At 50.7% G+C, this 23,476-nt stretch overlaps 1 protein-coding gene across 4 annotated transcripts in view; it reads right to left on the bottom strand.

Moving 5' to 3' along the window:
• CTIF (cap binding complex dependent translation initiation factor) overlaps positions 1-23,476 on the bottom strand; it is a 279,477-nt gene that overhangs the window by 160,742 nt on the left and 95,259 nt on the right. For all 4 annotated transcript variants that reach the window (XM_059409620.1, XM_059409622.1, XM_059409623.1 and 1 more), the window contains 3 exons: positions 12,278-12,351; positions 11,004-11,108; positions 5,525-5,600 (listed from right to left, as the gene is read on the bottom strand). In XM_059409620.1, the coding sequence (XP_059265603.1) occupies positions 5,525-5,600; positions 11,004-11,108; positions 12,278-12,351 (255 nt within the window). The remainder of the gene's footprint in view (positions 1-5,524; positions 5,601-11,003; positions 11,109-12,277; positions 12,352-23,476) is intronic.

Raw genomic sequence — 23,476 nt, 5'->3', positions numbered from 1 at the left:
AGCCAGAGCTCCTTCGAATAGTCATTAAGACTGGGGGGTCCCTGGAGTCAATGTTCCCTACTTAGCCATTCATTCAAGTCCCAGAGAACATTTTCTGTAGCAGCATGGAGGAGGCAGGCGAAGTCTGCAGGGAGAGGGCCCAGACCTCACTCACGAGGACAGGGACCTGGGCACGTTCCAAGACCTCAGTGGATGCCTTTTAAAGCCTTAAAACCTCAGACAGTACTGAACTGTGTACACACACACACACACACATTGTATTTTCCTGGACACGCAGACTACGATTAAGTTTAATTTATAAATCAGGCACAGTAAGAGATCAACAACAATAAGATAAAACAATTATACTGTCATTAAAATTATAGGGATGTGGTTTCTCTCTCAAAATCTCACTGTACCGTACTCAACCCTTCCCGTGACCATGTGAGGTGGTAACAGGTCTGCGTGAGGAGAGGCAGTGAGGTGGAGGACGCAGGCCTGTGACGTCAGGTTAGGCTGTCACTGACATCTGCTCCTGCACCTCAGCTGACCTCAGATAACCGAGACCAGGGAAAGAGAAGCTTCAGATACGGTTAACTACTGAAATTAACCACTAGCCTGCAGAGGAGGTTAACTAATGGTGGTTAACTAGCATAGGTGTCTACGTACTCCTCAAACTCGGACTTTTGTTGGAGAAATCATCCCAACATGCTCTCCTAGGGCCTCTGCCACTGCCATGGTACTGTTTGCCACTGTGACAGCTGGGTTTGGGGATCAGGAAGCCTGTCAGCCTTGCCCTAACAGTGCCTGTATGAAGTACAAAAGGTGCCAGGAGTGTTACCAGCTATAACTCTAGGAGTTTGACTCTTACTGGTAATTTTGATAAAATGGCAGAATGCCCTGTGATGCTTTAAAAAAATATACATTCCTGGGTATGAGTCAGTGGGTGTGGTCACCGGCCCCAGTGACCCCTGCCTGCTGACAGTCACACCGTTGCGCAGTCCCTTCTGCACTGGGCCAGGGTTGGTGTGTTTGCAACTGACATACGGCATGTGGCAGAGGGAGAGCATGTCACTTCTGAGACTCCGGTACGAAAGATTGAGACTTCTATGTTGGATGCTCTCTCTCTCTCAGATCACTTGCTTGGAGGAAGACCACTGCCATGTTTGTGAGGACACTTGGCAGTTTAGGAAGAGGCCCGCAGGGTAAGGAAATGAGGCGTTGAGCCAACAAACAAGGTGGAACCGGGGGAGGTGGGTGAGGGGCCATGATGGAAGGAGGCCCTCTGGCCCCAGTCAAGCCTTCAGATGGCTGCAGCCTTGGCCATCAGCTGGACAACAGCTTCAGGAGAGACCCCTTGAGCCAGAACCCCCAGCCAAGCAGTTCCCAGATTCCTGGCCCCATGAATGTACATGGGATGGTAAATGTCTGTTTTTTGTTTTTTGTTTTTTTAAGCTGTTAGATGTTGAAGCATTTATTATGCAGTAGGAGATAATTCATGCAGTGGGTCTAGGTTAAGACCAGAAAGCTGTAGACTTAAAAGCTTCCCAGACAGATCTCATATGCAGCCCAGGTTCAGTACCATGGGTTTAGGGCCCTAACTGCTCCGAGTTTTCCAGGGGTAAAGCTGACTCACAGTGGCATGTGTGCATGGGAGCACCAAAGCCCGGATGGCTGTGTGGACCCCCACTGCATATAGAGATGACGGTGGGGAAGACCTCCACAACCAGAAGCCCCTAAGACTGTAAGTGTCAGATGCGGCCCCGGAGAACCAGGAGTGCTTGCTGACTTATTGTTCCCTGGAAGAAAGAGAGAAAATGTGGAATATGTGCTTGCCTGATGATTCTCACCATCGGATTAGTAGTAGAACCATTTCCTCTAATGAAACAATTCATAGTAGACTGGTTTAGAGACAACAGCAGAGCAGTTCTGGGTGAGGCCAAGTAGGGGCCACTGAAACTGCTTCTCCAGCCTCCCCACTCCTAGTAGGACCCCCAAGGCAGCTCTGAAAAATCCAAGAGCTTCACAGTTTGCAGACCTGTGATCTAGTCCAACTGAGTCATTCTACCGATGAGTAAACTGAGGCGGAGGGAGGGGAGGTGACAGCATTTCTGGGGTGGAAGTCTGCAGCTTGATTCTCCTGACTTCTAGTGCAATCTTTCTGCACTGCTGGGAGGTCACTTAGGAAAAGTGCCCAGGGTGGGACACAGGGAACTGCTCCCTCTCCCGTCTCTGAACCAGGCCAGGGGAGCCCACCCCAGGAGGGAGCACCAGGCACTGTTCTCAATGCTGCACATGAACTCAGTACTCAATCTTCGCCAACCCCCCTCTGAAGTAGGGACTGCCATTATCTTCATTTTACACAGGAGGAAACTGAGGCAGAACAAGGACAAGTAGTTAGCCCATTTCCTTGGCTTAGTCAATGGCAGGACCAGGATGCCATGAAGTCTATATCTGGGGTCCATATGCCAAGCCCTTAACTCCTGAGCTCTGATGCCTCCCCCAGCCAGGGGCACAGCTCTTCCTGCCCTTCAAACGTAAATGAAAGTCCCTCCACTCTGCTCTGCTCCCCAGGGAGCTAGGAGACAGGCACCAAATAGGAGAAAGAGGTCATACGAGTTACCTTCCTGGCTAGGATGTCCCCCGCTTCTGGCCAAAGGGTGAACACCTCACCTAGGGCAGGGGAATTTGGATTCTCACTTGGATCTGTGTCTCTCAAACAACTTTTTCTATCAACCACGAATGCTGTAAGCATTTAGGAATGGAGCAATAAAATAGTAATTTCTGAGTACGTTATCCTTTTATCTTTTGCACCAAAGCTAGCTTTATATTAGCGGTGATAACTGAATACAGATCCAGCCCAGAGGATGCTCCGTGCACTGGGATATTCCATGCCATTGACCTACACACCATGGCTGAAGATACGGATTCTTTTTCTCCCAAACTTACAAGAAAGTTGTAAGGACGATACAAAGAACTTCCCTATGCTCCTCACTCAGAGTTCCCGACTATTAAAGCTCACCATTTGCTCTTCAGTTCATCTGTGCATCTCCATACCCATTATTTTTATTTTCTCTAAACATTTGAGGACAAGCTGCAGACAGGAAGCCCCATATTCCTCAAATCCTCTACTGTGTATTTCTCAGAAACAAGGACACTTCACTATAGAGCCGTCATCTAGCCCTTCAGGTCAGGACACCGACACCCAGGCGTCACTACTGTCCCCTTCCCCAGATCCCCATTCACATTCTCCAACTGTCTGATAAAGTCTTCTGGTCCAGGATCTCAGCAAAGAACACACATGGCTTTCAGTCTGCCTCTTTAGGCTCCTCCGACCTGGAAGATTCCTTGGTCTTTTCTTGTCTTTCATATACAAGCAGTTCAAGGGAATGTCCTTACATTTGTTTCCTTATGATCAGACTCGGGCCATGCTTTCTTAGCAGGAGACCCCTTGGAAATGCTGTTGGATTTCCCGTGCAGCACACCAGACAGCACACGGTGGCTACCCATCCCGTTGCTAATGATGTTAACCTCAGTCATATGGTCAAATTAGACTCTGGCAGGTTTCTCCACCAGAAGGTCACACATTTCCCTTTGTAATGAGGTGAGCCCTATCTGTGCTCCAGTCTGGTGCCTGGAAGAGAATTTCTAGACTACAACATAGGGGGAGTAGTCTACACAGAGCCAAGTGGTCTCAGTGAGTTACGGGGACAGAGTTCAAAATTCAGGGAGTCTGAGGCAACTAGAATTTTCAAGGCAGAGCACCAGAGAAGAGAAATCCAGAAATCTGCAGACCATCGTGTCTCTGGCTGAGCACTAATTTGTGCATGTGTGTGGGGAAACTTCCAGAGCCAGTAGAAGGCTTCCTAAAAGGAATGGACAGAAAAATCCTCTGAGATCACACAGGGCTAGAAACATTCTGTGTTCCCAGTGGATGAGGTTGAAACACTTCTATTGGTTACAATCTCAGAAGGGTATTGACTCAGTAGTGGAGTAAGAGGTATCATAGACTAAAGGCCTTCCACCTAACAAGGCTTTAAAAACAAGCCTTGAAAAGATCAAACTCTTCTGAAGTAACTTAACTGTGTTCCAAAACAATCTCCTGGATGCGTAAATGAATACCAACAAAATCCAGCACCCAACAATGTAAAATTCCCAATACCTGGCAACTAATCTAAAATCACCAGGACGCATACAAAAATATTTCCAGGAGAAAAATCAATGAATACAAACAGACACTTAGATGACATGGATGGCAGAAGCAGTAGAGAAGAACCTTAAAACAGTTATTATCAATATATTCCTTATGCTCAAGAAGATTGGGGAAAGCATGGGCAGGAAGAAGAGAGACATGGAAGACAGAGAAAAAAAGATCTAAATGGAATTTCTAGACATGAACAACACAATATCCGAAATGAACAATATCCTAGATGGTATTAATGCTAGGTTAGGCTTTGCAAAAAAAGACTAATGAACTTGAAGACACAGCAATGGGAACTATTCAAAACGAAGCACACTGAGAAGAAAGACTTAAAAAAAAATTAGCAGAGTTTGAGGAGCCATGGGAAAATAGGAAGAAACACAGCAGACGTATCACTGGAATCCCAGCAGTGGGAGGACATGGTGGCTGAAGGTTATCCAAACTGGATTAATAGATCTAAGATCTAAGAAAGACAATAAACGCCAAGTAGAAAAAACAAAGAAAAAACCAGCTCAAGGCCCATCCTCTTCAGATTGCTGAGACCTTGACTGGGCATTTGATCGTCTCCCATTAATGGGCCTGAGGCATGGACACTGAACCCCCCAAATGGGACAAGCACAAAGGGAGGAGGGAGAGAATGGGTGAAGGTGAAGTGGCATGAGATTCAGGTGGGAAGGAAAGCAGGATATGGTGAGTGTGGTGGCAGATCACTGGCGGGGTGGGCTCAGTCACCTTGGAGACTGTTTCTTACTCGGCTGTGGCAGGTCCCAGTGCCATGCCCGGATGCAGATTCCTACTATTTCTGCACCAGAAACATCTAGAGAACTCAGATCTGCTCTTTGCTGAGTGGATCCTATTGTCCCAGAGCCTGGCTTAATTCAGGGAAAGGAGCCCAATCGATGATAATATCAGCAAGCACAGAGGACACCTGGAGGCTGGCAGGACAACTCCACTTTCAAAAGCCTAAAAATAGCCCTGACCATGCTGGAAATCCCAGCAGTCCCACGTCCCACTAGAACACACCGCAGGACGCCTCACCTGCAGAGACTTCAGGTCAAGGGACAGAAAATTTCCAAGGGCTCCGAGTTGCCAGAGCACGGCCCCGTTTCACCTCTGGGAGCTCTCAGGCCTGCCACCGATGACTACAGCACAGCCAAGAGTGTGCTGCCACACGCATCACCATGGGACTGGCCGTCGGCGGGCACCTACCCCTACCCATTTACTGCTTCAGGGACACCCAGTCCCACCCTGCTGGAGCAAGGGGCCAAAAGAACATGTAGGCTCTGCCCGCACCGAGGATCCAGACCTGGCTGGAGGGGTTGGAGACTCTGCTCCTGTACTTACCTGCCAGGCTGGAAGAACCTTCTCGATGTCGTTCAGGTTGATGCTATCCCCGTCTTCTAGCTTCCCTTTTCCACACCTGAATCAGAAAAGACAGAAAGGCACTGAAAAGTTGGCAGGTTTATGCATCCTATCCCGGCCCGGCAAGCAGAAAGAGCAGACACCTGGCCCTGCCTCCCGAAGGCCTGCAGGACTAGTCAGTCCCATCCCGAGGAAACAGCCCTGGAGAAGCATGCCCTCCTTCCCCAGGCCTGGCAACATGGGCCCTGCCTCGAGAATGAAGGACGTTGTACGGGTGGGAGTGCTGGGATGAGTCCAGGGGCAGGGATCACTAATGTGACATCCATTGGGGAGGTTAACAGAGGTCCCAGAGCTCCCTTTGATCCTTCCAGGCAAAGATGCTAAGTTCCTTCTGACGAATACCCCCAAACCTGTCACAGCTCCTGCAAAAGCCCATCATCTCCCGCATTATACCAGAGGGACAACAAATGAACAGAAAGACTAAGCAACTTTCTTGAGGTCACACAGGCCGGCAACAGGGATTTCTCCTTCCTCAGCCTCCCTCTGGGCCAATCCAGCAAGCCCTCTCAGATGCCGATGCTTTGTCTTCATGCCCTCTGCAGGCAGCCCTATCATCAGGCTGCAGACACTGGCCTCGATTTGCTATCCATCACCCACGTCTCCTGCGATTGAAAGACTCTGGGACTGGACTGCCAGGCTGGAACCCCAGCTGCATCCCTTACTAACTGGGTGATCCTATGACTCTCTTAACCTCTCTGGAGGTTCTGAGGATCAAGAGTAGTGGCAGGAGGATTAAATCAGTTCATGTATCTAAGCACTTAGAATCATGCTTGGTATTCACATACGTGCACACCCGTACGCCCCCATATACACACATCTGTATTTATATACCATATTCAATGGTACACATATTATTATGGTAACTACGGGCAATAATTACATCAAATTCTAATAAGATAAATACGGTAAATACATTATCCCCACTAGGGCTACTACTCCTAGTACTAACATGATTTACAACTATCTTACTACTATTCCTACTATTACTGTTTTGCTACTATTTCACTGCCACTGTCTTGGCTGCTGCCGGGGGAAGAGCGCCAGCACAGAGACTGATTAAGAGCCTAGACTTTGTAGCTGACCTCAGCCCACGCAAGTTACTCACTTCTCTGTGCCTCCTAGTTCCCGCAATCTGTCGAAGTGAGGATAATAATGCTCCTGCCTCCGTAAGGTGGGTGAGTTTTAAATGGCGTGAGGCGAACACTTGGAACGGTGCTCAGGATGGATTAGTGACCACTGCTCTCATTGTTATTATTAGGGACCCAGGCACCGTGAGGGCTGCCCGGTGTGATAGCTACAGAATTTTCCAGCTGCAGAATTAATGCAACTCTCAAATTTCAGAGCATGTATTTGTTCAATATTTACTGAGCGTCTATTTTTCTGGCCCTGTCAACTTCCCTTGGAGTCATGGAAAAGAAATCTGGTGTAGTTCCTGCCCTCCACAACTCACAGTTCTTGGGAAACAAACCCTCAACTCATCTGACAGGGCAGTGAGCCCCATCACCAGTAGGGGGCAGCATATGATAAGCATCTTGAAAGCCTTACAGACAGAGGAGCCCAGTGGCCGCATATCCCAGAAAGGCTTGGGTGGAAGAGGGTAGGAGGACATCTACGCCCCCCCCCCCCTCGTTCAACAAGTGTTTCTGTGTAGGCTCCGGCTCGGGTTGGGCCCCAGTGTAAACAGTGCATAGACTGGGCCTCTCAGGGGCAACAGGGGGCAGCACGGGAACCACGAGGAATGCTGCCCAGACCGTCCAGAGGCATCCAGAATGGTCTGGGGCAGAGGGAGGGAGGCGGGTCCTGAGCTGGCCAAGCAGAGAACGCGGGAGAATGTCCTGGGCAGAGGGCAGCAAGGCAGTGGCCTGGAGCTAAGCCCAAGTATGGGATGTCAGCGTTCCTGCCAGCAGAGTGTGGCAGATGGGGGTGGGTAAGGGGGCAAGATGGTGCTAAGAGGGCTGGGGCCTGAAGGACAGCTCGGTTCTGGGAGGTGGAGCTGGGGTGGGAGGGGCACGTCAGCCCGGCTGCAGCCTCCTGATGCCCTGGGCTGCAAGCACACAGGGAGGCGGAAAGAGGTCTGGAAACATCCGGCTGCCTTCTCACTGCAGGCTGGCCAGTGAAGGTACCGATGGCTTGCCTCTGGATTTCATACACAGCATGGCAATGGGAGGGAGGAAGCTGGGGACCATTGGCTGACTGCAATGGCTGACACCCTCTCCCCCGGGTCACGTGTGCCACCCCCCACCTCTGGACTCCCAGCTGCCCCAGGCTCCAAGCACACACTAGGCACCAGCTTAGCTCAGCACAGGCCCGGTCTTTCATCCTCACCTCAGCGGCCCCTGGGGGCAGAAGGAGACCGTGTGCAAGGGGGGGCTGCTGTCCCCTTAGACCCATCCTGTCTGGGGTTCAGAACTCCCTGGAGGAACTGCAGGTTCGGAGGGCAGAAGGTTGCCACAGACCAGCTGAGTCACTGCTGCCAACAGGGTTTCCAAGGCAACAGCCTTCTCTGATTTCTGTCCCTCCATGGAAACATGGAGCCTTGGCATGCGGGAAGCCTTGGCAACCAACCTTGGTCCCCTGCTTCTGAGGGATGCTGCAGTGGCTGGGCATGTGGCGTCCGTCCCCAGTATGGCTGGCCTCTAAGGGTGACACAGTTCCTGCCACAAGGTGGCCACTGGACGGTACACTCAGGATCCCCACCCCCCACCCCGAACCTGGGGGGCCCGGGTCTCACCTCTGCTCTATCCCATTCTAAGAGGGCACCTCCATGCTGAAGGCCACCTCTCCTCTCTACCCAAGCAAAAATGCTCTAGGGAGTTCTGATGGAACCCACACGGGGGGACAATGGAAAAAGGAGCCGTAATGAGAGCCTGGGGTCCCCTGGGAAAGTACAGGCAAGTGATGGGTCTCTCCCCAGAAAAATTTCCACAAGCACATGAGTTTGCATGGAATTTTAAGGAGCTTAAGCTGCTTCGAAGATACTCTGGTGTGGTGACCTGAGCACTGGATGGCATCAGAAGGCATTAAATCATGGCTTGTCTACTTGGGCAAGTTAGTCTGCCTCTCTGAGCTACGTTTCTCTCATATCTGGAATAGGGACAAAAGCACCTCCCTCCCCAGGCTGTTGCTCAAGGCCCTGGTGAGACCAGAGTGTCAGAGAAGGGGTGCCTGCTGGGGAGTGGGGTGGGGAGCAGGTGAGAGGCAGTTACGTTTAACATAACCAATAATCTCAGTTATGTTCACATCTGCAGTGACAGGAGTCAGGAGTGGACAGGAAGGGACTGGAAGGAAAAGTAAAAGTCATCAGCATAATAAAAAAAAAAGAAAAGAGGAGAACAACCAGTGTTGGGAAAGATGTGGAAAAATCAGAAGCCCTGAGCATTGCTGGTGGGAAAATACACAGCCTCAGTGGAAAATCGTTTGGCAGTTCCTCACAAGCTTAAAACATGGAATTACTATGGGTGGTATTGTGATTTATAGAAGATCTATTTGGTCTTCTTCCCCAGTCCTGGTACAGAGCTCCTAAAATCCTTGGAATTCCTTAAGCCAAGACAGAGATAATGGCATCTTTTGTTATGTTAATGTAGCGACTCTGGCAAAAACACTTAGGGAACCTAAGGGAGGGAGGGGCCTGTTTGACAGGGGACCTAACTTTGTGATGGGAGGGTTAGAATTTCCAGTCCTAACTCTGACTTCAGGGAGGGGAAAGGGGCCAATGGCCAGTGATTCAATCAGTCATGACTATGTAATGAAGTTCCCAAAAAAGCCCCAAAGGAGAGGCTTTGGAGGGCCTCGGGGAGGAGCTCACGCAGGGATTCTGGGAGACTGGCACTCTGGACAGGGCATGAAGCTTGGCAGCTTTCCCCATTCTTCTCCTATGCATCTCTTCCATCTGGCCGTTCCTGAGTTATATGCCTTTATATCAACCAGTCATCTAGTGAGTACAGTGTTTTCCCAACTCCCGTGCCCCTCACGCCCCAGCAAATCCATAGAAACCAGGGAGGGGGTCGCTGGACCTACAACCTAGAGTCAGAGATCTGAAGCACAGGTGACGACCTGGCCTTCTGTAATGGGGGAAAGGGACAGTATGTAGGACTGAGCTCTCAGCCTAAGCCTGTGGGGTCTGATGGTGTTTCCAGGTAGACTGGGTTAGAATTGAGCCAAATCGTGGGACACTCAGCTGGTATCAAAAAACTGCTTGGTGGTGTTGGAGGAAAAAACAAACACATGACAGAACTGGTGTCAGAATTGGACCATATGACTAAGCAATTTCATCCCCAGGCCCATACCCAAAAGAACTGAAAACAGGGACTGAAACAAGTACTTGGATACGAAGGTTCATGACCGAATCATTCACAATAGCCAGGGCATGGAGAGAACACAAATCCCTATTAGCAGATGAATGGACAAACAGGGACAGAGCCACGGGATGGAATATTACGCAGCCACAAAAAGGAACAAAGGGCTAATAGATGCTACATAATGTGGATGAACCTCAAAAAATTATGCTGAGGGAAAGAAGCCAGAGTGTAAAGACCTTGTATGATCCCATTTCAAGAAAGTTCTAGAAGAGGTAAATTCACAGAAACAGAAAGCACACTGGTGGTCACCAGGTGTAAGAGAGGGCTGGGGCATAACTGCTTAGAGGATGTGATTCTATTCTGGGGTGTTGAAAATGTTCTGAAACTACAGGGAGGTGGTAGTTACCCCATATTATGAAAATACTAAGCGAAATGAAACTGGACACTTTAAAATGGTGAATGCATTGTTACGGGAATTCTAAATGAATAACAATTATTTTTTAAAAAAAGAAAGGCCAAAAAAAAAAAAAACCATCTGTCTTATTCCCCTGGGTCAGTCACATTGCTGTCCTGAGGTCAGCCCAGGCCCGGACGGATCATCAAGAGAAGAAGGCAACAGTGATATATGAAAAAAGCAGAGGATGGGACAACTTGGTATAAAAACAAACACTACCAGTGGTTCTCAAAGTGGGGGTCCCTGGTCCAGCGGGACCAGCATCCCTTGGGGACTTGTTAGGAATGCCCATTCTCGGGCCCTACCCCAGACCTCCCGAATCAGCGTTCAGGATGTTCTGGCTGTTTTACCAAGTCTCCCAGTGGCCCCGATCCAAAGTGAGACCCACTGCACTTGATCGCGGACAAGCAGAGCCGCAGTGGTCAGGAAGAGGAGCGGGCGGTGCGGGTGGAGGAGGCTGGACAGGGAAGGGTGGAGAGAGGCCCGTGAGTCTGCGGTTCTAGGCAGAGAGCTCTCCGGACATCAGCCACCTGGGTGTCCCCGGTGCAGCAGAGATGTCTGTCTGCCCACCTAGGGAAAGGCCCCTGTTAACCCCTGGATGGCTGCAACCCCTCCCACCCCTGTGTAAGAGCCCCTGGTCACCGCTTACCCTTCCCGGTCGATATGAGGCAGGGGCTGCTTGGGCGTATGTCTCAGCTTCCGGTGGAACTGGGTGAAGTCTAGCTTTTCGGGCTGCAGGTCCCAGGTGGCACCACTGGAGGATGAGAAAAGGTAAGGAGGTAAGGGGGCGGCCAGCCCAGTTCCTGATGGGCACCAGACAAGTAGGCACAAGCCTGGCAGGGAGTGTCCTCACAAAGAGGTGGGCAGGACGGGGAGGGCATCCACCAGCCAAGGGCAGGGTCGACAGAGACCCCTCACTCAGAATGGAGCCTGTGGTGTCAGCTCTGCTCACAGACACAGGGGCAGGAGGCTGCGTGCCAAGCCCTCACCTCTCTTCAACCTCGCTATGCCATAATGTGTGCCGGTAAAACACAAGTGTCGGTCTGCGGCCTATCCTACAGCGAGCGGTCCCTCTAAAACACCCCAGAGTTTGCTCTCACACCTACATGTGAGGAAGGCTGGAGAGAAAACCAGAAGCTTCTGACAGCAGCTCAAAATGGCGGCAAGGCGGCTCTGAGGAGATAAGGCAGGTGCCAGGAGGCCAGGTGCCATCAGCCCCAGGCCCAGGAGACCATGGTGCTTCCATTCTGTGCAAACTGGAGTCTGAGCCAGGGATAGGCCTGAAGCATGCCCAGTGTTGGCCAGCCCCAAGCCAGCGGCAGAGTGGAGCTAAAGGGTAACTACCATCCACAGTCCGAAGCCATCCCTCCCCAGAGGAATGAACAGATGGTATGTACCCATTAGCAAACCTTTCAAGGGCACCGTCCCCCCATACTGAGGTAGCCCTGGCCTATACCTGTTCTTCCAACTTAGTCTATCAGGAACCTTCCAGAGTCTGAACTCCTGAAAGCCCTTCCCTCCTCCGGACCTCCCTGCAGCCATAGCCTCCATCGTCGGCTATGCGCCATTTCCCTTTGCTCTGCCAACCACCAGTCCACCCCTCTGTCTTCTCTCCCGCTTCCCTGTGGTTGAACTATTAGCATCTGTCTTCTCTTCCCACCAACCCTCTCTCAGCCTCCCTTTCCTTCTCTTTCTCTCTTTCCCTTGGATTCTCTTTTCCCCTCATTTGCCTTCCTTTGATCTCCATTCTCTCTCTCTGAACTCCTTCCTCAGCGGTCTCATCCTTTCTACTTTGCCCCCTCTTTGTTTCTCTCTACTTCTTGATCAGTGAACGCTCAACATTTACTCAACTTCCAAAGACCCCATGGGGCTTCTGTAAGGACAAGAAGCCCCAGGCAGAGGCATACACCACGGGGAGCTTACCTGAAGGAATCAAAGGTGTTGGCTGCCCAGATATCCGTGCCCAGCATGTCCAGAGAGTTGTCTTTGCTGCCATTCTGGAAAAGACGGGGAATGAAAAGGGTGGTGTTATTTCCTAGTTCAGGACACTGAGAACAAGTGGGCAAAGGCCCATTCACAGAGAGGGCTGCAGAGGCCTTCCCTCTCCCCCCTCAGTTGGTCATTCTGGGCAGCCTGTGGGCTTGAGAGAGCCACTAGGGTGAGCATCCTTGCTGGTGCGCCCAGTAAGAGTCACAAGGACCCCTGGTGTCCCCCCAGGCATAGGCCCTCACTTTGATGGTGTCTGACAACTGCACAGGCAGGTATAGAAATAGCATGGGTCTCTGCTGCCCTCAGTCCATCGCTCTCTACTCAATGCTGCCACACTAATGAGCTGCTGCCACCATCGCCAGCCTGATAGCAGTGGCTTCTTCCCAGGCATGGAGATTCTGCAAAGCCAGACACGGTGGCAGGTCCATGTTGAGGGGCTGACTTCCTCTAGGGTTAAGCCCCCACTTCCCAAAACCAGGCAGCACAGAGAGGCCCCCATTGACCAAGGTTACATACACCAGCGATTAAATTCTCTAAGTCAACCCCCTCCAGTCTTTGTCCTCCAATGTCCCCTACATGATCTATCCCGTAGACAGAAAGCACTTTATTCCATCCAGTCTCTACAATTTGGCTTCTCTGCCCCTTGGCTAATGATCTCTCCAAGTTCTCTGGCAACTTGCCTTCACTCCTGATGTCATCCATCCCTCGTTACCCCTACAGTCCACGCTCATCATCAATACTTCCACCTCCAGTACATCTGAGAGTGTGCGCGACTCATGACCCAGAAGTCACACCCAGGAACAAACACTAGCGAAATGTGCACAGATGTTCCCCAGCAGCAGTGAAGCACAGAGGTACAGAACAGTCCTATGCCTAATACATCCACGCTTACCGGAAATTGACCAGACATATAAACTGGGGTATATTCACATACTGGACTATTACACGGCAGGGAGAATGAACAAATTAGAGCAACATACAACAGCAGAAGTCAATCCCCCAAAACACAAAGTAGAACAAAAGAACCCAGACACAAAAAAGTACCAACTCTATGACTTAATTTATATCAAGTTCAAGGATAGGCAAATTAACAAACTTGAGGAGATAGAGTTTAGATAGAAGCCGGGGGTGGGGTGGGAGCCATGGGTGAGCTGGTAATGTTCTGTTTTTCAATCTGGGTGCTGGTTACATAAATGTGTTCAGCTTGTGAAAACCCACTCAACTGTACACATGTGATATGTGCACATTTTCCATGTGTTTTAGGACCTCCTGGTTAGATTCCTGGTAGCATCCCCTGTCTTTATGACTGATCTCTCCCCAAACCTGCCACATCTCAGGTCCTTTAGCTCCAACACTGGACAAGCTTCTTTTGAGACCTTGCCATGAAGCTAGGCCTGGCCAGACACTGAAGACACAGAAGTGGAAAAGTCACAGGCCCTGACTGCAAAGAATGGTGTGTGATGACACACATGTAATAAAAAATTTTAAGACAGTGTGATATGTATACTGATTCAAGGGGCCACAGTAGCACAGGCAAGTTTCCTGCAGTCTTCCCTTGAACAGGGGATACAAGTATTCATGAGGGTCATGCAAGCAGAGGGAAGAGCAGGGACAGAGTCATCCTGGCAAAGGGGTTGGTGTGTAGAAACAGCAGGACACACAGGGTATTCTAGATAACTTTAGGGGCTCTGTGGAGCACAGCAGCCTGGAGAGTGTCCAGGGGTCCCAAGCCCTACGTGAGTTGGTGATCTCCAACATGACCCACTCTGTCCTGGCCAGGACTTCCTAGAGGCCCCACAAGTGCACCTCAGTGACTGTTGGGGTTGCATGGTGGCCCTCTCCAATTCGTATGTTGAAGTTCTAACCCCCAGTACCTCAGAATGTAACTCTACTTGGGAATAAGGTGGTTGCAGATGGAATTAGTTAAGATGACATCACACGGGTGGGCCCTAACGCAGTAAGCCTGGTCTCATTATAAAAAGAGGAAATTTGAACATAGAGACAGACACGCACAGAGGGAGGACTCCATGGGGAAACTGGAGTCATGCTGCCACAAGCCGAGGAACCACGGGGAGCTGGGAGGGAGGCCCGGACCAGATCCTTCCTTGGTGCCTTCACAGAGATCATGGCTCTGCCAACTCCCTGATTTCAGATTTCTGGACTCCAGAACTGTGGGATGACTATAACTTTCACTAGGTCAACCCAGTATGGGGATCAGAAATGTAAAATCAAGCAGCCCTAGCAAACTAATATGGCAATCAACTATCCACCTGTCCACAAACGCCCTTTGTGAGGGTGGTCAGTCATGTCCCTTCCTCCCGCAGTCACCAGTTGCCCCTGCCCCAACCCTGTGACCTTCTCCTGTCCTCACAGCCATACCCAACACCTGAGCCCTAGGGTTTCCCAAAGCCTACAAACACAGCAGCCTGGGTAGACAAGTCCAGATCCATGCCGGCTCAGGTTGGTTTCTGACTCCCAACATTCAACCCTACCAAGGGGCCAGCCCCTGAAAAGTCCCACGTGCTATTTTCCCTGGTGGCCATTCCCCTGCGGCCAACATCGCCCCACAGCCTGTTGAACAAAGCCCCTGTGGACTAGAAAAGAACCTGAAGTGGGCTTGGTGACCCCACCCCTACCTCTCCCAGCGACGGCAGACGCCAGCATCTTGACAGAGAAGGCCCATGATGGGGGCGGGGAGGGTTTGGTTTTGTTTTGGATTCTTCTCATTCACTTCACATTGGCCGGAGCTGGTAAGCACGTTCTCCTCCCTTACTGTACTGTACTCAGCATGCCCGACTCACTGGCTCCTCACGTGGAAACCAGCTTAGTTTCCAGGGAGAGCAAGCAGTTTGCAGGTGCATGTCAGCCTTTAATCAATCAAAAGGAGAGGGGGCACACTGGCCAGTGGAGAGGCTGAGTAGCCCAGCCTCCCAGCAGAGGGGCCCAAGCGCTGGGCTCCGAGCAGACACCGGCAGGAGACAATGAGGGGCTGTGGGGAAAAGGGAGAGCAGTAAACTGGGGGGGTGGGGGAGGGCGTGTGTGTGGCTGAGGGAACAAAGGAGAGTGGGCACGACCTCAGAGCTCATCAGTAATATCAGGACTGGCCTCTCTTGATGGCATCAGCAGCCAGAAGCCCTAGGGTCTAAGTGACAAAGCTTTCTCCTCCCTCCCCATGCCCTGAGAGCTCCTTCTCTTTCCACTGTGCCACAATCTTCTTGTCAATCAACCACATTTACTCGGGCCATAAGCCTCTCTGTATGGTGCCAGACGGCAGCTCTGTGCACCTGGGTCCTTCCTACCCACACCTGTGTAGTCCTGTGGTCCCACGATCCCTTTCATTACTGACAGTGTCCTACCAAGCCCATCTTGCTCCTCGCCTGTCCATCTCCATCAAAGCTTGCCTCCTCCAGGAAGCTCATCTGACCTCCCAAGCTGCAGTCACCATGCTCTGTCCTGAATGTACCACCCCTGCAAGGTGAGGTGCGGCTGCAGAGCTCACCTGTGGCAGTTCTCACTCCATCTGCTTTTCGACACCCCTCTCCTGTTCTGGATCAGAGACACTGGCTGGCAGGCACCTCACTGGACCCCCATGGCTCTTTGCTCACTGCCTACAATATGTCTGCTGAGCTGACCTTCACCTCAATAAACTTCCGCCGTCTTCCCTAAGCTTATGTTTTCCTCCTGCCACAGTGACCATGCCTTGTGACCTTAGTGAAGTCTGGACTTGAGATTCTTTGTATTTAAGTAAAGTGGTCTCTGAGAGTGCAATACTGTGTGCTCCAGATGGGTTTCTTCTGGCACGCATGCTGCTGCCAAGCCCCTTCCCACCAGTGGCAGACATCGCTAATCAGTTATGGCATCATTTTCAGTCTTCCAATCAGCTGACTGCTAATGTTCCAGATCACCCCGTCTTCCTCCCTTCTTGAGTTGTTTCATCATCCTCCCCATCCCAGCTCCTGGCATCTGGCTTGCTTCAAATGCAACTCTGAAATTGCACATGGCTAGAGAGACACACAATCAACCCCCAAGGAGACAGCTCCCAGGCCTCCTGAGATGTTATCTGGCATGTCCACAACACCCTTTCCAGGCCTCAAACCTCAGAATCCAGGCACATTTCACATTTTTTTTTTTTTTTTTTTGTTAGTAGGCTTCATGCCCAACATGGAGCTTGAACTTGTGACCCTGAGATCAAGAGTCACACACTCTATTGACCTAGCCAGCCCCTGTGGGTAGTAGAGCATTTCAAATGCAAAGGTCAAAAAACAACAACAAAATCAAATAAACAAATAAATTCTGCTTCTGAAGTATGTGTCTGAGACCTCACCCAGAGCGAAGTTCACTGTCCTTCAGAGTAGCACACAAAGTCTCTCTTTCTCTGATCCCTGATGCTTTAAATACCCAACTGATGGCACCTACAAATTCAGCTTACGACCATTGCTTGTCAATGGTTCCCTTATAAGAATGTTAAATCTTGGGGTGCCTGGGTGGCTCAGTTAGTTAAGCATCTGACTTGTAATTTCAGCTGAGATGTCATGAGGGTCATGAGATCGAGCCCCATGTCAGGCTCCATGCTTGGCGGGGAGTCTGCTGGAGATTTTCTCCCTCCTTCTCCCTCTGCCCTTTCTCCAACTTGCACACACACACTCTCTCCTTCAAATAAATAAATTAAAAAAAAAAAAAAAGAATGGTACTCTTCAAGGCAAGTTTCCCCCCCAAATTGTTTTCCTGCAGTAAAATGCAGATAACCTAAAGTTTACCATCTTAACCATTTCCAAGTGCACAGTCCAGTGGCGTTAGGTACGTTCGCGTGGTTGTGCAGTCCTCATTGCCATCCTTCTCCAGAACTCCTCTCACCCCGTAAAACTGGGCCTCCAATCCCACTGGATGCGAGCTCCCCATCTCCCCTCTCCCGAACCCCACCCCCACCTTCCTACTTTCTGTCTCCATGATTTGTTCCTCTCTGATACCTCACCTGAATGGAATCACACAGGATTTGTCTTTTTGTGACCAGCTGACTTCACTTAGCATAATGTCCCTGAAGCCCATCCACGAGCCCAAGTAGGTTGTAAGCCCCTCGACTAGAGCAGCTACCCTCTCTTCTTGGCCCTCCACAGTGGCCAAGCGAGGCATACAGTCTGCTTCCAGTGCTGTCAACTGATTAAATAGATTCTACCAGCTGCTTTCGAGCCTAAATGATGGAGTCACAGACTGGGATGTCAAGATCGATCTACCAAACTAGGATTCAAGGTCACTGAAGAGCGAGGCACAAGGGCAGGAGAGAGAATGACTATGATAAAGGGATGGAAGGTCACAACCAGGAAAACAATAATGTGGACAAGACCCCGGAGCTGTGCCACTTGGCAGCCCAGGAGGCGTGATGGCCCTGGGCAAGAAGGAGGGTCCTTGGGTCGCGAGCTGGAGGTGCCAAGGGCTGTGGGCCAGCAGCTTGTCCGGTCTGTGCCGAATGGGACAGGAAGGTCACCCCATTAACAGGTGAGAGGGCAAGCCTGGAGAAGCTCTCGATGGAAGTCTGGGTCCCAGGGGCTGACCTATTTATTGTCACTCTATTCGACACAATATGCACAGCATATAACATGAATCTGGACGTTTCCTCAGAGCTGTTGCAATGGAATATGACAGGCATATAAGGATGCACACAACCAATTCTCAGCAGGGGCTGGGGACATTGCCTGGCACTTGGAAGCAAAATCAATCTCCACCAAATCAGCCCAGAGATGGCAGAACCGCACCTGCTGAGCCTTCCTATGCTGTTCCTTGTCAGTGTTGAGGTAGCGGCCCTGGGCCCTGCCCAGAGGAGCCAGACCTCACCGGGCAGAGCCACAGCGAAACCAGACCACCAGGAACCAAGAGCTTCACACGGCCATCCCCAGTGCCCCAGCCATGCGCTGGCAGCATCCAAGCTGACCGGGAGGCTTCAGATCCCATCTAAGCCTGTGAAGTGTCTGAATAGTCTCCTTTCCTGAGTTCCGGACACCTATCCTCAAACTTGCAACACCCCCAACCTACACGCCACCTGATCCACAAAACGCTCTTATGACTGCAGACAGGTTTATCCGTGTGCCCAAGAAGCTTGTAGGTTACTGTGGGGCAGGGCCTTCCAGAGAGACCCACAGACAGGCAGACAGCAGTCTGATTTCTGGAACCTCACACCTGGAGCCAGACCCACCTCACTCTCTAAATCACCCCTTACACTGAGGAGCCACGTGAGTGGCGAGGACAAGCAGAGGATAGAGCAGAGGGTGACCGGGGCCTGGCTTGTTCCCAGGCCCTCCCTGTACTCTTGAGCCTCGGCTTCCCCGGTGCACTAGTAATGCGTGGTGTCAGTGGGAAGGGCTCTGATGTCACACTGTGCTACCCAAGATACGGGATTCTATTCCTCTTTGGACCACTGTGCTTTTCCTGGACTCAGAGAAACAAAGGTCCTACCTGTCCCCCGTCTTTGTCTCTGACAGGAACCAGCTCGAGACCCCTCCTCTCTGCCCCTCGGCAATGTCCTTAAAGCTTGTGCCCCAGGAGCCCACAGCACGTCCAGCGCTTCCCGACTCTGACTGCATGGCTTCCCGGTGGTGTTCTAGAAACACAAGCCCACTGGGCCTCAGATGTCAGTATGCATCAGAGTCATGTGGAGAGAGGAGTGTTGCTAGGTTAAATTGAGTGCAGCTGGGGTGGTCCACGAAACACACTTTTAGAAACACTGGAGATTAGAAGGGTTTTGTGGGGCACAGAAAAAAAAAAGGTTCCCTCATCAAACATTTGGGATACACTGGGTTAAAAGATTGTTAAATAAATCTCTTTATTGCAAAACTACTCGGTGCCTTTATCGGCCTTGGACAGATGTTGACCCTTCAAGTAGGTAGCCATATAGTACGCAGTATTCCCCAAATTCCTTTGGCCAAAAACCACCCCATCCTTCCTCTTTATTCCACAGAGCAATTCTATTTATTTATTTATTTATTGCAAGACCAGGGTTCCACAGAACCTACTTTGGGAAACGGTCTTCTAATATTCTTCCCTAGTGATTCTGCATCCTCTCAACTGGGAACTCTGGCTTCAATTTTGTTGCATCCCTCTGCCCACTTACCCCCTCATCATAGCTGCAGGACCCAGCTTCATTCATTAAATACTTTTGAGCAATAATCCGGGTGTCCAGGCACTGAGAGCCCCCCCCACCCCCGAATACCGCATGGGCTTCCTCAAGAACATCTCCCAGTTTGCCATTCCCGTGGCCGCAGCTTTTCTCTGAGCCCCATCCCCGCCCCAGCCCAGGGGTTCGGCCAGCCCCTGTTCCCCACCCCCCAGGTCGCTGCAAGGCTGAGGTTCTGAGAAGCCTAATCAGAAGCAACCACCCTTTTCAGTGGATGGTTTTTAGCACTTAAATGCTGCCGAATCCTTCACAACAGTCCCTTTCCCTGGCAATTAGGGGGCCTCATGCCAGGGTGAACCGTGCTGCTCTCAGAACAGAGCACAAAGAGATAATGAGCACTTTAAACTCTGTGGAAAAGAAAAGAAAACAGCTTTCCCGTGGGCAGGGAGGCTGGAGCCACCTCTGAGGGGCCCGCAGGTGTGCATGGCTCCCCCCAGCTCGGGCAGGGCTGCTGTGGGCTGTTGCCCAGCCAGGCGGGGAGCCTGGACACTGGACGATGACAACAGCAAAGGCACTGAGGCGGCACCGACCAAACACTGGTCATCCTCTGAGCATTTCAATCTGGTTACAAGCTTAGGAAGCCCCATTTCACGGATGAGAAAACGGAGGCTCAGAGAACCTGCCTGTGTTCAGAGAGCTAGTTCCCAGGAGGGGAATGTAGACAGCATGACTCGGAGTTTATGCTCTTACCCGTGGCACCGTGCAGTTCCGTGGCACCATGCAGTTCCATGACCCAAATAAACTGTGACCCCACGGCAGATGGCTGTAAGGCAGTAAGGTATCCATCCCCCACAGACAGCTGGGTTCTCTGAGTCCATCTCTGCCCACGACTGGGAAGGCAGTGCGGGCAGAGGGAGTAAACTGCCGGCAGTGAAGTGAAGAGGGAATCTGGGGGTGTGAGCCAGGCTTTGTAAAGATGGTGGGGGGCATGGGGCTCTGTGTCTGAGTGAATGAAACTTGGTGGGAGTGAATCACTGTATGCTAGAAAAACGTGCTAAGTCAGGAGCAGTGGGAAAATAAACCCTCCTCTTTGCTGTATTAGTACACAACCACGGAGTGGTTTTTGCTTGTGCATGTGTGTGTGTGTAGGTGTCGACAATTTCTGGCTGTGAGGGTTTAGTGACTAAGCAGAACTTGACTGAATCAGATATCCGCCAGCAGCAGGACTGCCCGCATTCCCAGGAGGGTCACAGGTGAAGCTTGAAGCTCCAGGTAGAGGAAGCTGGTCTGGACTTCCCCAGTATCCCTGCTATTTGTTTGCTCTGCCAGGGGACACAGAGGCAGGGGTGGCCAGCCTTTGGTCCTGGCATCCCACAGCTACAGTCCAGTAGGGGAGTAGCTGTGTATGCACAGCCCAGTGCTGGACACCCTCAGAGGGCTCACTATCCCAGTCCATCTCCCTTCTCAGTGTAGAATGTTCTTCTACAGATTCTGTGCATCATGAGGGCCAACAGCAAGCCTGACCCTCACGTGGGTCCCCTTACTTCAGGGACACAGGTTCCTGGAGTAGCTGATGGGGAGGGTCATCCTTGTAGACAACAGATGTAACTTCTCTCCTTCCTCTCCAAGGACCCTGACCCAACTCCCCTGCCTTAGCCCTGATCTATCACCCACAGAAGTGGACTAGCACAGTCCTAGTCCTGAGGCTATCATCCCTGCCCTCAAAGGTCTCACCACCCAACCAGGAGTCATGGAAACATAAAGAACAATAGAAGATGGCATGTGGTGAAGCAGCACATGACACGATGCCTGCCACCACTGCTGCTGGCTTTGGGGGTGAGACCAGAAGGCCTCTAGAACTCCAGGAAAACTCTGGGCGAGTAGCAACATGGTTTGGACTTAAAGTGGGGAAAGCAGGAATCCAGGTCTGCAAGCTGCATCCTGGAGGGCTCAGAAGAGTCACTCGGCTCCTTGGACCTGTGCTGCCCCCTCTGCACCATAAGACTTTGAACGGGGCCAAGGACTCCCCATTTGGGATGGGGAGAGTAGGTGCACCATATGAGATACTGGCACCAAAGGCCCCTAAAGGCATCTCCCGGATCTAAGCAGGGCCTTCCTATAGGTCAGGTCTCAAACTCCCCTGAGGCTCCAATTAAACCAGAATTTGACAAACAGTCCTATCCTAGTAACTCCGTGTGTGTGTGTGTGTGTGTGTGTGTGAGAGAGAGAGAGAGAGAGAGAGAGAGAGAGAGAGAGCGCGTTTATGCATGCGTGTGTTCAGCACCAAGGACAGCATCCCACATGCTGGTGGGAAAGACGATGATAGACCCCCTCCCCCAATATTTTAATGCCCCTACAATAGAAGGATCTTTGAGGCAGGGGAATGGCAGAACAAAGACCAGCATAGAGGGCCTCCTGGTGGCACCAGAACTGAGTTCAGGAGCAGGAAAGGGCATTCCTTTCATTCTGGAACTTTCTCATCTATACATTCATTCTGTCCCTTCCCTCTTTACTAGACCCCACTGTCTTTGAGTTTAAAACCCAAAGGGATATGTAGATGATAATGACTGAAGCCTGTGACCAAGGATACTTCTCTGAATCCAACCCATTCTCCCCACTCTCTTTGGCTAACTAACTTTGTGCTTTTGGATTTAAAGGCCACGTTACTTGAACTTGTCCTGGCCTGGGCCCCATGACAGGGCCCTTCTGGCTGGCTTCCTATTCAGCATCTGCTGAAATAATGGGGGGCCATTCCGGTGTCCTCAGTCATCCACACTGTCGCATGCCCCTCTGCAGGGAAAGGATCCCAACCTCCAAGGCTCCCCACTAGGCCTTCTTGAAGCTCCCCAAGCCCCAGGGATATTCCCTACCCATCAGCCCCAGACTCAGAACCACAGAAGTCCAGGGAGGAAAGGAACTGAGAGTTCATCGGGTCTAAGAGGTGACCCGGGGCTTCTACAGAGGTGTTCCCAGAGCAATGAGGTAGATAGAATGGGAGAGACAGCAGATGGGCTACTCTTTCCTCTACCTCATCAAGCAGTTTTGTCCCTTTTCTTTTCCTTATGGGATCTTGCCGAAAGATTCTGATGAAACAAAATGTTCTGTTCTTTAAAAAAGTTTACTTTTATCTTAGAGAATTGTAGATTCACATCCTGCTCTAAGAAATAACACAGAGATCCCCTGTACGCTTTACTCAGTTTCCCCCATGAGTACACTGGTAAAAGTATTGCTCAATAGTAAAGTCAGGATACTGATGTTGATACGGTCAAGATGCAGAACATTTCCATCAGCACAAGGTTCCCACCTGATGCCCTTTTGTCCCCAACCCACTTCATTCTGCCCCTCCCTTCTCTAATCCTTGAACTGCTCACCTAGTCCCCATTCCTATCCTCTTGTCATTTCAGGAATGTTATATATACAAAATCAGAGTACGTAACTTTGGGGGATTGGCTTTTTTTACTTGGCACAATTCCCTGGGGATTCACACAGGTTTCTGCATGTGTCACTCGCTGATTCTTTTTACTGTTGATCACCACAGCTTGTTCCAACTGTTCACCTGTTGGAGGACAGCTGGGTGGTTTCCAGTTTGGGGCTTTATGAATAAAGCTGCTATAAACATTTGAGTACAGGTTTGTGTGTGAACATAAGTTTTCATTTCTCTGGGATAAACACCCGGGAGTGAAACTGCTGGATCAGATGGTATTTGCAGGTTTAGTCTTTTAAGAAACTGCCAAATCGTTTTCCAGAATGTCAGCAGCACTTTACACTCCTACCAGCTAAGTATGAGTGATCCAGTGGCTCTGTATCTTCACCAGTACTCGGTGTTGTCACTATTTTTTTTATTAGCTATTTTGATAGGTGTGAAATCTCTCACTGTGGCTTTAATTTGCATTTCCCTTACAGCTAATGATGTGGCACATCTTGTTTTTGCGGGCTTATTTGCCATCTGTACATTCTCTTTCTACAGGGAAAAAATGTCTCTTCATATCTTTTGTCCATTTTCTAACTGCGCTGTTTCACATGCTGAG

Source organism: Mustela nigripes, chromosome 8 (assembly GCF_022355385.1).
Source record: "Mustela nigripes isolate SB6536 chromosome 8, MUSNIG.SB6536, whole genome shotgun sequence".
Taxonomy (NCBI): domain Eukaryota; kingdom Metazoa; phylum Chordata; class Mammalia; order Carnivora; family Mustelidae; genus Mustela; species Mustela nigripes.
The sequence above is the reverse complement of the archived record's forward strand: the minus strand, read 5'-3'. Positions and strand labels throughout refer to the sequence as shown.